Below are 13,933 nucleotides of genomic sequence, written 5' to 3'. Positions count from 1 at the left end.
GCAGGGAGCTGGGTCAGAGTGGATGAGCTGGGACGTGAGCTGGCACCCGTGTGGGATGCAGGTGTCACAGGCAGAGCTCTATCCACCGTGCCACAAGGCTTGTCCCAACTGTGTGTTTCGTCATGCTGCTACATGCATGTGTTCATTTTGTTCAGTGAAAATACAGCCCATCACATGTCTGGTCGCCCTTCAATGTGCTGAAACTTCAGTGTGAGATAAAGTGAGAGTGCGTCCATAGGCATGGGAAGTTTGGAGCTACTACAGGAAACCAGGCCATGGGGCAGCCAGGAGTAAAGGCTGCCGACCTTGGGGTCACAGGCATCCATGAGCTTGTATGGGACTGTGTTCTGGCAGGTCAGGACTCGAAGTTAGAGTTTGAGGATCGATGGTCACTAGCCCACCCAGGAAAGTGGTGCATCTTGGGCACAAAGTCCTGGGCAGGGGACCCTCGGGGACATGTGGCTGCAGTAAAGGGGGTCTGGAAGGTCACCTGATGAGGTTGGGGTGGAGGACAGCTGGGCAGTGATGGAGCCACAGGAATATTATCTAGTGTAAATGAACAGTGGCTACCCCCATTCATGCACAGACATCAGAGTTTGCTAACTTTATTTCTGTTCTGCAAATCTGGAGCTCTTCAAGACAGACTTCCGAGATCTAAAGTTGGGGTGGAATTTCTTGGTCAGCTAAGACATGTGATGTACCTTCGGAGTGATTGTGCCCTTGAGTGTGAGGTCATGTGGGGTGCCCTGGGCCAGATCTGATGGGTCATGCTCGTTGATCCCATTTCTTGTGGAGATGTTGAGTGTGTTTTCCACTGTATTTCTATGAACAAGAAGAGAAGTCTAAAAGCTTCATTTTTTTTCTTAGTATTAGGATCATTGGGCATGACGGTCAAAATTTGTTAAGGTGTAGAGTAAGTTACAAATGCTTTTCAAAAATTAACAGGTAAATTCTTGATAGCCTCTAGCAATGTGTTTGTGTAATCTGCAAAATAACTTGGCAACTTTTTTAAACTCTCGATGGTGTCATTTAGTACAATTATCTTAGCAGCATTTCCACAGATCTTGGCAAACTAGGGCCCATGGTTGTATCCACACGGCTGCTTGTTTTTATAAATAAAATTTTATTAGAAAACAATCTAGCTCATTCATCAAAAATTACCTGCTTACTGTTTGCATGGTGTGAAAAGAACCGAGTTGTTGCAATAGTGGCCGGATGGTGCACAAACCAGAACTGCTTTCCTGTCTGATTCTTAATGGAAAAAGGGTATGGGTGTGAGGAAACCTTCGGCCCCACTCACAGAAGGTAGAGAGATGACAGATAGCCTAGAAAATCAAAACATGCGTCTGCAGTTCTTCGGTAGAACCGGTGAAGGGACCAAGCAGATTATTCAGCAGATCCTGGGACACGAAGGAAAACTGAAAAAAAAAAAAAAAACAACAGCATCCTGGATTCTTCATTTCTTCATGTGAGGTTTTTCACATTAACAATTCTTTTGATACGTGTTTCTAAAATGTGTGTGTCGGAGAGGTGTCGATTGGTCTTTGCTTCCACCTGAGAAATGCACAGAGCGCCGTTTCTTCACCGGATGCCTCTTGCTTTGGAAGGCCAGAAGGATGTGGTGGTGAACGCGTCTCCAGCTGTTCCATCACCATCCCTCTTCCACAGATAACTCACCGTCTCCTTCACTCGGAGAGCTGTGGCCTGACACTGAAATGGGCTAAAAGGCTTTGGAGCGTACAGACGTCCTCTTCCCCCAAGTTTGCTTGCTTTTCCAGAATGCAAAGGTCAATCCCAAGCCAGGCAGGTAGATAAGATCTTCATGGAAGAGCCAGGGAAGAGGATTGTTGACAGTATTTTCCAGGACATCATTGGCAGCATGGGGCAGGGCCCCAGAGACCTTTGCTCTCGTCCTGGGGTTGACAACATGTTGCTGTCAGGTTGCTGGTGTAACTTGCCTGTTCAAGTTACTGAGAAAGTGAGAGTGAACACGTGACTGGGGAGCCCCGTAAGTCATTGCCTGGATCCTCACCTGGTGCTTCTGGGGCTCCGATAGCCCAGGGTAGGATGGCCACTTCACACAGAAATGTTCTTTCATTGTGGACAAGATGTTGTTTTCAGAGGAAATAAATGCAAACTTTTACAGTGAACAGAAATGATCAGATAGCTATAAAAACGTTTCATTTCTAGAACAAAATTCAGTATTTGCATATCGTTCAGTGTGGTTTTTTTCAGACAATGAAGTTTTCCGTTTCAGCAGGTTATGCATTTAGTCAGTTGCCAGGAACATTTGCATGTGGCAGTGTTACTCAGAGTTTTGTTATGTTACTGTAAATGTTCCAGTACTGTCTACTTCAGACTTAGTTTTGACCCACAGGTATAAGTAGCTCTTGGATTGCTTATCTCTGAACAATGCCTGTCTCTTTCAAAAGGTAAAAAGATGACCACCATCGTGATAAACCACAAGCATTCAAGGAATATAAATAAATCAGCTTAATTAATGATATTAGACTATATCGCAAGTGATTGCTGTTTTAGATTAAAATGATCGCTAGAGAATATCCATACAATTTTATTAAATGGGAATGTCCTTAAGAACGTAAAGTAATATTTCGCAAAGCATCCCTAAGCAATCTACTGCAATCAACTAAAGTTTGAGAATATGTTCTTACTTTTCTACAAATGGCATAGCTAGATCACTTGATATTTACTTTTTTCCTAACTTCCTTCCCCACTTACACAATTGCTTATGAAATAAAAGTATTTAATAACCACCACTTTTATAGGTGGCAATATAATTTAAAATATTTATTGCTGCAGAAAAAGTCCTGATTCATTATTTAAAAAATAGTTTTGTATTCTGTCTCCAATAGAAATAGTTTATGAATTCATTACCTGCATAAAGTTCTGATTGCTTCCTGTCCAATTAGAGTCATTTTTGATAAATAGGAAATGCCCATATGTCTTTAATAGGCCTGCAACAATTTCTAGAATGTTTGTGGAACTGAAGTAAAAGTTGATACAGACGTTTAATGTAATCAATTTTTTATTTTTAATTGGGAAGGGGAATGAAGGCTTGCTTTTGAAGTTTATTAGACTGGAAATATTTGTTTTCACATCTGCATGGCTCAAAATTGCCCTTTGTTTTCATGGAGAGGTGGAACTAAGCAAGTTAATCTGGGCACAAAATAGCCTTGAAGTCCATTCACAGCTTTTTCAGAATGCATCTTTTCCATGGCTTTTTTGAGGAACCCCGGTATCACATGAAGTCACTATTTCTGATTATTCATGGAGGTGAAGCCACTGGAGATTTCACATAGGAATCCACCTTCATATCTTGATGGGAGAGGCAGTGCTTCCGTCTTTTCTTTCCCGTAGCTTGAATATTCATCATATCCCATAAGAATAGAGGGAAGGGCCCGGCACGGTGGCCTAGCAGCTAAAGTCCTTGCCTTGAACACACTGGGATCCCATATGGACACTGGTTCTAATCCCGGCAGCTCCACTTCCCATCCAGCTCCCTGCTTGTGGCCTGGGAAAGCAGTGGAGGACAGCCCAAAGCCTTGGGACCCAGCACCCGCATGGGAGACCTGGAGGAAATTCCTGGCTCCTGGCTCTGGATTGGTACAGCCCTGGCCATTGCGCTCACTTGTGGAGTAAATCATCGGATGGAAGATTTTCCTCTCTGTCTCTCCCCCTATCTGTATATCTGCCTTTGTCCCCCTACCTCCCTCACCCTGTGTGCACACCCACGTGAAAGGTGTGGTCCCACAAACCCAGAGCTTCCAGTTTGAGAGCTAATTCATGACTTAGTGCCACACCTCTGGCTCTGATGTGCATAAATGTGCGGTTTTCAGCATCCCCAGCACACGGGCTGTTAGAAGCAGGAAGCAAGCTTTGTAGTATATGAGCACAGCCTTTCCTAGCAGGGGGCCGAATCAGGATCCACCAACAGCACTTCATGCTTCATTTGTCCCCAGAAACCCACCTGGGAAACCCGGTAGAACTGCACCTGTTAGGAAAACACCTGTGCATGTTTCTCTAACGACACGTTTACAGTTGGCATTGACTGGGAAGAACACAGTTTCTCCATTAACCATCTCCTATTTGCATCTCCCCTGTCATTTTTTCCCCTTTTGGGGAACTGTGATCCTTCATTCTTTTCCCTGCTAAAGCAGTTCGGAGAAGTATGTCACATGCTTGTGCAGAGTGCTTAAATTCCTCTGGGATTCTTGAGCTCACTGTCTTCCTGCAGCTCTAATTTGGCAAAGACAAGATTTTTCTCTTCTTATTGGCCATCCCTTGATTTTCCAACTCTTCCTGCTATCCTTTTCAGAGTGCGTGAGGCTGGGAGTGTTAGGAGCCTTCACTGTCCAGTGAACCAGAGCCCAAGCGCAGCTGGTGGTAGTTGGGTGAGAGGGGTGTAAGGAAACAGAAGCAGGTGCTTTGGAGGTCCATCACTGTCCCCAAGTTCATCACTTTTCTCTCTCTGGTTCCTCAAACTTTTCAGGTGTAAAGTGGATATCTCGTCACTGCCGCTGAAGCAAGACAACTGCTTGGAGCTGCCGCTGGAGAGCTGCTCGGGGGCCCTGCTTCTGCTGATCACACTGACGCCCTGTGCTGGCGTCTCCATCTCCGACCTGTGTGTTTGCCCCTTAGCAGACCCCAGCGAGAGAGAGCAGATTGCTCGGAGATACGTGAGTGCCATCCCACCATTGCAACACTCCCACCTATCCTGCCTGCCCTCTGACTTGAAAAGAAATGCTATGGATTGAAATGCTACATCAAAAGAGATCATCTCCAGTTTAATTGTGTGTCATAAAATAAGACACTAGACATAGAAATTAATGCAGTAGCAACAAGGCAAAGGAAGGCTTAGAGTTGACCTTGCTGTTTTAACAGCCAAAACAGTATTTTCAATGCTGAGCTCTTTTTAGAAGCTTTTGGGGGAACATTACAAGGAGCAGGTTGCATATGCATGTATATACAAGTAGGAACTTTAATGTAAAGTTCACAAAGTAACCTTTTTTAAAAACTGACCATTTACGTTTGCAATGTTTTTGGTGCTTTTCTAGAACTTGTTTCAGACAAGTGATAATGTGCTCATGGTTTGGGAAATAAGACCTAGGCAGACTGGAAGGATGATTTTTCTGTGTTAACCTGTATGATAAGAGCAATGTGTGATTTTCTCCCTCTAGTGAATTGAAGCGTGCTTCAAAGTCCACTTGGCATTCTGAAATCAAGTGACTTTGCTCTGGCTTTCTAGGTGTCTCTATTTGCATTCTATTTCTACACTATTCTCTCATGTATCAATAGATGTTTGAGTTATTGTTACACCCAAAGGGCATGATTCAAGAAAGTGGCAAAGATAGATTCCCGCTCAGGGGCTGCCTCCTGCCAGCATCAAGGCCAGGACCTCCAGCGACTCACTGTGGAGGCAGGGAGAGTTGGCTAATGGATCCACTCTCTGTCTCTGGGGATACGGAGCCACATAGCACATTGTCAGCTCCGAGCCTGTGGGCCAACTGATGTACTCTCTAGATGTTTGGCCAAAATTCACTGCAAATTTCTTGTTAGCTAACTAAGTGCACATTTCATGGTGAAAAATGAAACTTCCCCACATTTTCAAACAGATACATTACGAAATTTCTAAAATCCGTGAGGACGCTGTGTGTTTATAAAGGAACACCAGGAGTGGTGCTGTCATGATTGCTGTTAGTAGCGTTTTGGTAGTTTTGGAGGTATTTCTGAGAAGAATCTTGAAGAGAATAAACTATAAACAAAAACATTAGCAGGCAAGCTGCATTTTTTTTAAAGATTTATTTTATTTTTATTACAAAATCAGGTATACTGAGAGGAGGAGAGATAGAGAGGAAGTGGAGCTGCCAGGATTAGAACCAGCGGCCATATGGGATCAAGGCGAGGACCTTAGCCACTAGGCCACGCTGCCGAGCCCGCCAGCTACATGTTTACAGTGAAGGGATGCTATGGTGTAAGGCAAAGTTGCAGAGCCCTCTGCTTATTTTTCAGCTTGAAGGAGGATAATATTTAAAGGTGTGACCACATAAATTTTTCTTCAAATACTTTCATTTTAGTTAAAAACCTAGTGAGTGAGTGTGCATTGCCTAGGTTACAGATGAGAAGCAGAGTAGCTTCCAAATGCTGCGTTCTGATGGGCCAGCCTTGCCTGTTAGCAGGCTTTTGTTATTCTGCTCTTGAGCTGTTGCTCTCCTGTCCACTGAGTCAGCCGTTGAATCAGCTGTCCTAGGGTGCCAGCGATGTGAAGATGGCAGAAACAGTGCCCACAAGGGTTTGAGACCGAGGAGTCCTGGAGGGATGAGAGAGTGTATATGTTTACATCTTTCACTCGTTTTCGTAAGATGCCACGTCATCGACGTCTGAATATTCCTCCACACACATAGCAGTGGGCCGTAGGCTGAGCTTCCATCATGCCAGTGGAAAGGGAGCAGGCACAGCAGTGGCTGCTCAGTCGAATCAAGTGGCCAAAGCAGCAGAAAGTCACTCTTTCCATCCCTCTCTTTCCAGTTATAATAATTACAGTGGGTCCAAGTTCAGTCCTCTGGTATCCATAAAGTGTGTGCTAACAAGCTTGGAATGATGTTACCACTTAGGGTGATTTAAACATTGAATTAATGCGGAAAAGGATGGGGGAGTGGGGGAGGCTTAAAAGTAATTCTACCCACACGTTTTCTCCATGGGGTATCTGTGCTATCACCAGGGGGCGATGTTAGAAGTAGATTGGATGGGCTTCTAATTTGTTTATTTGGAAGCTGTAGCTAATTAATTCTCAGTCACTTTTCTTTTAATTTGGCTGCTGTAAATGCCTAATGGTCCTGTTGACTGACATAGCGCATGGTGGGGACTTTCCCAAGAATTCCGGGAGAATAGGGAAATCATTTTGAATGTTCTTGTCATGGGATCTCGTGGCATTAAGTTGTATGTGAGAAATCTGATTTCATTTCTTCTCTCCTCAGTGCTGGCGGAACTCCCTAAAAGATCTGAAGGATGTTGGCATTTTGCAAGTGAAGGTTTTGAAAGCAGTGGATCTCTTAGCTGCCGATTTCTCAGGTACTGAACAATTCCATTTTTAATGGCTGTTACTCAGGTACTGATTTCTTGCTTTGAAGAGATCTTACGGTAAAGTAAAGTGTTTAATAAATTGAAGTAGGTGTACAGCAACCATGGTCCTTGAGACCAAGAGCTGAAATCATGCAAGTGTAAGAAAGTTCTGTCTCCTTCTGCTCTAAGCAGTTTTACTATTTGAGATTCCAAAAAGCTGTGGATTGTTCCGCACAACATCTGCACCTGTTCATAGCAGTGGCGGCCAAGTGGTTGTCTGGCCCCTTGGTGAACAGTGGAAGTCTCTGGTTTTCTGTTTGGGCTTCTGTGTGTTCAGTTTACCTGTTCTTCACTGTAGAGAGAACTGGTTCATAAACCTGATTGCGGGTGGATCTGGCTGGCCCCTCACAGTGACTCAGCCCTGAGCCCAAGCCCTCGGCCCACTTGGCTGCTGCCGTTGTCTGACAACAAGGCTCTCCAGAGCTTCACTAACTTCAACTCTTGGAGGGAAGCAGGAAGTGTGATTACATCTGCTGTGTTGAGAGTCATCCAGATATCACAGTGTACAATGGGAGACTCTCCACCTGGTGGCAAGTTACTCCCTGGTGCCAACTGACCTCGTAGACGCCTTCCTAACCAATGCCAGTCCAGCCCTCCAAGTGGTGACATGGAGTAAACCCTGCAGTAGAGTTGTAGCTATTGACATGTGGGTTCATGCTGTTTTAATCTCATATTTTTAGGATGTAGTCTACTCAATGTCTTCCAGACAGAAACCATTACAGTATATTTGCATAACTTGTAAATGTCTGAGAATGAGGGGATTAAAACTTTGGAAAAGAGAATTTTAGTTTTCAGTTCACCGTATCACGAAATTATAGAAACTGTACATGTGGTTTTTAAAATGGTAGTTGTCTTTATCCCCAGAAAATGACTCAATAAAAATTGCTGCTCTGTCAGTAACTAATCAAAAGCTATCATGCTTTAAGGGAGTGCGCAGTGAGCAGATAAAAAATGTATGTTTGACCGACTGGAAAATAGAGGAGTTTTGGGGATTATAGAGCACATTGACTGCTTCCAACATTCGTGAATATATCTGAAAATATCTATGGTCTCTTCCATCTGTTTTTATTTAACCCTTGTGGAGACATGCAGTATTTTGCATGTGCTGTTGCTGAGTACTTTTGTTGTCACTGAAGAGAGTGTACACTGATCTCCCTTTCCAGAGTAGGTGATGGGCACATCCGCCAGATGCTCTGGCATGGCACTTCTTGAATACATGATTGCTGTTGTCCTAGGAGATGTCTTGAACCACAATAACTCACAGATGCCTCCCAGTAAAATCCTTAAACATTCCTTCTCTGGCTGTGTGTTTCGTAATGTTGGCGAATAATGCAATGCACCCAATGATTTCCAACCAGACTAGTGTACACCGCATCCGCAGGTGGAAATGCTTTTTGAATTAATTTTATTTTAATGATCCTATTTAGGGGACCACTTGGGTGGCAGGAAGCCAGACACATCATCCATCACTATTGCCTCCTAGGGTCCACATTAGTAAGAGTCAGGAACCAAAGCTTTGCGTTGAACTCCAGCACTCCAGAACAGGGTGGTCATCAATCAGTGTCTTAACTGCTAGAAGAAATGCCTCTTCCTGGGTTGCTAATTTTAAATTTGTCTCTTTATAAGTAACAATTATGAGCCAATCTAGGTCACTGAAGACACAGTGATCAAATTGGGAAATGAGTGGGTTGTTCTGCTTATGCTTTACATTCATGCAGTCATAAAATATAGACATGGAAAAATTTGAATACTTATTTTCGGGACATAAGAATAAAAGTATTGATGTTCCATAAAAGTATCATTTTTTTCCTGTGAAGAAAAAATAGCTTATCAAATATGTATTGATAAGTGCTACAGATGGAGGAGCTTGGGAAACTCCTTCACTGGGATGCAGCCCCTACAGGTGAACCCAAGAAGCAAGGCAAGGAGCAGCCCAGACCATGCCAGATTATGGTACCAACCAGAATACCTGTGAGTCAGGTCTGGGGACAGACCAATCAGGGCCAGCATATAATAACCCACTGGCAGATCCGAGAACTAGGGCAGGGGGCAGGAGGAGCCAGATCGGGCTGCAATAGCAGTCAGTTCACGTTAGGACCGGAACAGCAATCAGACTGGGCTGAGATAGGCTACAGCCCCTAGCAACAGGAGCTAGAACAATGGGCAGACTAGACTAGGCCAGGCTGTGCAATAAGACTGGTACACTGAGGTGAGGTGAGTCATGCCAGCCTAGGCCCAGCAGGAACCGGGTATGTGAGTCCCAGGGACAGGGGATCTGACAGGGCTCGGGTAGCTTAGCTCAGGTCATGGAGCCCACCTTTGTGATGGGAAATGGATTCCTGAGCCCCCAGGATAGTGGAACCAGTGGGATTTGAGTTGCTTGGCCGAGGTTCTGGGGCTCACCTTATAGGTGCGTGTTGGTTTCCTGAACCCCGGGGTTGGGGAATCTGCTGGGAGTTGGATTTCCTGGCCCCAGGTCCCAGGGCCCGCCTACTAGCTGGTTGTAGTGTTTGTGAGCCCCAGGGGTGGGCGATCCAGTGGGGTTTGGGTTGCCTGCAAGAACATACCCTACTTAATGAAAATGGTGGAGCATTGGACATAGGCCCTGTTGTAAAAGGAGAATATGGCAGCACATTTGGTGTGCAGAACAGAACTAACTGGACAACTACCCCAAATAAACAATGACAGCAAAAATTCTCAGTGAATGGAACCAATGGACATTGGGAGGGTGACACCATCCTCGGATCGGTGAAATTGACAGCATTTCAGAACTATGCAAACCACTTGGACAGAACCCTCAGAATATGTACACATTGAGACTCTGGATTGATAGGAGGTGGCGGTTCCTCACCCCTGGGTACTGGGACGCGTGGAAAGTTGTGAGTGGTCTCCCCTCCCCCCCCCGGTTGTCTCTCCCCTGCCCCAGGAACAACAGAAGAAATAGTAAATTTGGAAGCAATGAATTCACCCAATTTTACCTAACCCTCCATCCTTCCCAGCCTGATCAACCATGTAATCATTATTAAAAAAACTAAAATTATAAAAAGAAAGCTAAAAGATAAGTAACAATCATGAGGCAATGTAGATCATTGAAACCATAGTGATCGATTTTTAGGATATGAGTGAGTTCTGCTTATGCTTACATTCATGCAATTATAAAAAAACAGACTTGGAAAATTTTGAATATTTATTTTCAGAACATAAGAATAAAAGTATTGATGTTCCATAAAAGTATCATTTTTTTCTGTAAAGAAAAATAGCTTATCAAATCTGTATTGATAAGTGATACAGATTGTCAATATCATGATAGCCACAAAAATGCAGGCTTTAATGCTGCAATGCATGAAAATGCTTTGTAAAATTCATCCTTTTGTAAATACATTTTGTATAATTGAAACTTTATTAATAACTTTACGTTTTTGGACTTCTGATGTTTTTATATAACACTGATTTTTTTTTGAATCTGAGGTTATCTATTTTCTTTGGAGCCTGTCACTCCAAAATTGATGGGAGCTATTTTAATGTTCTCTGTTCTGCACTACAGCAAGATGTAGATAGCCATAGCACTTACTCTAATAGAAGGATCTGTCAGGTCCTTTTACTGAAGAGTTTCCCCACAGGTCCTTATACCCAGTGTAACCTGAAGACTTGAAGTAAGAGATTATCCAGTCTGGCAGCATTGTTACATCCATGATGAACTTGTTCAGCAAACAAGTAAGAAGTTGTGAACAGAGAATCAGTCTGAGCCCAGCTCTGTCTGATGAGATTGGCATACACTGGTCAGTCTCTGCCCATCTTGAAACTCGTCTACTTTAAGAAGAAAAGAACCCCCATTCAAGGACCATGTAGAGAGGAGAGGGCTCCTGTCCCGGCAAAGCTGAGAATGGTTCAGTGGCAGCTCTCTCGCAGCTGATTCCTGAGGTCACTGGACAGTGGAAATGTATCTGCTTGTCTCAGAAGCTGTAGAAAGGTAATGATGACATGGTGGGTTAATAGGAAATCACTAATGAGTTGGGCATTGGAAGTTTTTCTGGCCAGGATTCTATTGCGGGACAAATGAGGACACACACCTCACCTACTGAGATTCAGTGTGGGAAGCTGCCTGTATTCCCAGATCATGTCCATCTGTAACATGGACAACATGTTGAGGAGGGCCCCACGTGGTCTATAGTGCGGACAACCATTGTGGCCGTCATTTGTGTGACACACACGCCGGGACAGCAGACTTGACTCTCCTGTTACATTTTCCGGATCCAAAGGCATTCTCATATCCCGTTGTTCCTGTCCCCTGTCAGTTAAGCTTCCCCTTTGTTGGACTTGACAGTAATGCTTTCGGGGCGACTTCTTCCCACCTAGGCATCTTGCAGTGGTAAGGCTGATTACTCCTCAGCCTCCTTTTGGTTTATTCCTTCACCCCTCTGCACATTTCCGCTGCTGGGACATGTCCTTAGCTTGGAGGACTCCTGGAGAGTCACAGGGATGGCAGATCCCGGGAGGTGCTTTTCCACTCATTGTGTCACCACGCCATCACAGAGGGGGCAGCCACGTTCTCGAGTCCAGCTCCGTGAAGCTGATGCTAGGTTATGAGACAGGTCTTGCCGGCCCCTTCTTTGTAGCAAAATCCCATCTGCATTTCTCATGTTCTGGTCATTTGTAGGAATTGAATGTCAGGAGAAACTTGAGAATTAATCAGGAGGCAATGGAAAAATGAAAACTAGTGTGGGGTCGCTAGTCCTCAGAGAAATCTCAGCAGGATTTTATTTTAAAAGTTTGTGTAACTGTTTGCCATACAAAACCATCCCCAAGTGCAGCTGGGTCCTCTTGGTGTCTTGGCAGTAGGGTGTGGTGTTAGTAATTGGGACGTCTATCCAAAGGGCATGACCCTAAGGTATCGGAGCAGAGTAAAGACCGCAGGCAATGCAGCAAGCAGCCTCATTGGATAAACATGCCTGTTGGTGATTGTGACCGGGAGAATACAGATGTGTTGAACTCCAGAACAGTCTGCTTCTTCCACGTAACCCTTTGAGCTTGCCCAGCTGCTTTCAAAGTCCCTTCCCTGCTTGAGGAAGGTCAGCTTCATGGCAGGTCTTGTGATCTCTAGTGGGAATTCGCAGAGCGTTGCCCATGGGGAGCAGGCACAGCTTGGGGAGCACACAGTCCTGGAGAAGGGCTTTCCCCACCTTTCACTCGGTCCTGCCTGTGCACACAACACCACAGCAGAGTGATGTAAGGCGATGGAGTCCAGGAGGCTGTTGCTAGCCAGCTGTGCAGGGCTGGACCACCAGTTCCTTGGCTGTGCCATGAGGAGGAGCTCTTGTTCTTTCCCAAGTGCACTGTGGCTTTCCCCAGGGTGTGGGGGATGGGCTCCATGAGTCCCTGAGTGCATGGCCTTTCCTGAGCCTTGAGTCAATGAGTGGTCAAAGCCCGGGTTACTTCCCTGAAGGTGAAAGGGAGCACCCCAACTTCTGTCTTTTGTGCGGCAGCTGCCTCTAAGTTTGATTCTTATATAATATGGTAGAGAAGATAGAGACAGAGACCCAGGTGTTAATTTTAGTTTCACTGCACTCTGGCTTGGCATGAGCTGAAGCCCCTGTGTCCTCATGGGTATGTTGAGGGTTAAAATATATGCATGTTTTATGTGCATATATGTGTGTGTGTGTGTGTGTGTGAAATCTTACATATTTAATAGATACTCTTCACCATTCTTTGTTAAAATTATTTTACTGGAGTATTTAGTTGATAATGGAGACTTTCTCAAGTTGTCATCTTGATGTGCTATTTGCAATTTCCCTAATTTGAGATAATGTTGCAAATAAAAGAATTGTTAGTTTAAGCCCTTTGATCACTTCTTAATTCTGCAGTTAGCACCGTAACACACTCTGTTAGCTTTGTTTCTGTTTTTGTTACTGGCTAGCAGTGAAGGAATGATATACCTCAGCATAGGGAAATTTGTGTACTGAACTGGTTTTGTTGTATTTTATATTTTGATATCTGGATAATGACTTCATAAAATACTTTTATTGGCTCATGAATACTTTTATTATGCTCAGAATCTCTTGATAAGGACTAACAGCAGGTTGACCTGCCCATAGGATATTGACATCCGATATTGGAGTGCCAGTTTGAGTCCCAGACACTTCACTTCCATCAGGCTTTCTGCTAATGCACGTGGCAAAGCAGTGGCCAATGGCTGAAGTGCTTGGACCCTACTAGGTGCTTGGACCCTACTAGGTGCATGGGAGATCAGAATGGAGTTCGTGGCTCTGGCTTTAGCCAAATCTATACCTGGTTGTTATACCCATTGGAAAGTGAGCCACTGGAATGTGGGGTGGGGGGTGTTTCTCTGTCTCTCTGTCCTTTCTTTTTCCTCTGCCTTCAAATAAATACAACCCCCTCCCTTTTAAGACAGTTAATTTGGAAGCCTAAGTAATAGAGGGGAGGTCTTTGATCGCTTGGTTCATTCCCCAGATGGCTGTACCGTTTAAGGTACACCAGGTCAAACCTAGGAGCCAGGAGCTTCATCCAGATCTCTCAAGTGGATGGCAGGGTTCCAAACACTTGGGCCATCTGCTACTGTTTTTCCTAGGCATTAGTAGGTGTTTGGGTCAGAAATGGAGAAAGCGGGAAAGGAATCAAGGCCCACATGGGGTGCCAATGTCTCAGGTGGCAGTTAACCGGCTGTGCCACTTGTAATCCAGCTCCCTGTCAATGTACCTGGGAAAAGCAGTGGAATATGGATTATGTGTTTGTAACCCTGCTGCTCACATGGTAGATGCCTCCTGCCCAGGAGTGG

At 44.6% G+C, this 13,933-nt stretch overlaps 1 protein-coding gene across 2 annotated transcripts in view; it reads left to right on the top strand.

The window, feature by feature from the left end:
• Positions 1–13,933, top strand: part of MCTP2 (multiple C2 and transmembrane domain containing 2) — a 192,783-nt gene that overhangs the window by 95,690 nt on the left and 83,160 nt on the right. For both annotated transcript variants that reach the window (XM_004593169.3, XM_058666591.1), the window contains 2 exons: positions 4,511–4,697; positions 6,996–7,089. In XM_004593169.3, the coding sequence (XP_004593226.2) occupies positions 4,511–4,697; positions 6,996–7,089 (281 nt within the window). The remainder of the gene's footprint in view (positions 1–4,510; positions 4,698–6,995; positions 7,090–13,933) is intronic.

Source organism: Ochotona princeps, chromosome 6 (assembly GCF_030435755.1).
Source record: "Ochotona princeps isolate mOchPri1 chromosome 6, mOchPri1.hap1, whole genome shotgun sequence".
Taxonomy (NCBI): domain Eukaryota; kingdom Metazoa; phylum Chordata; class Mammalia; order Lagomorpha; family Ochotonidae; genus Ochotona; species Ochotona princeps.
Note: the sequence above shows the minus strand (reverse complement) of the source record. Positions and strands in the feature narration are given on the sequence as shown.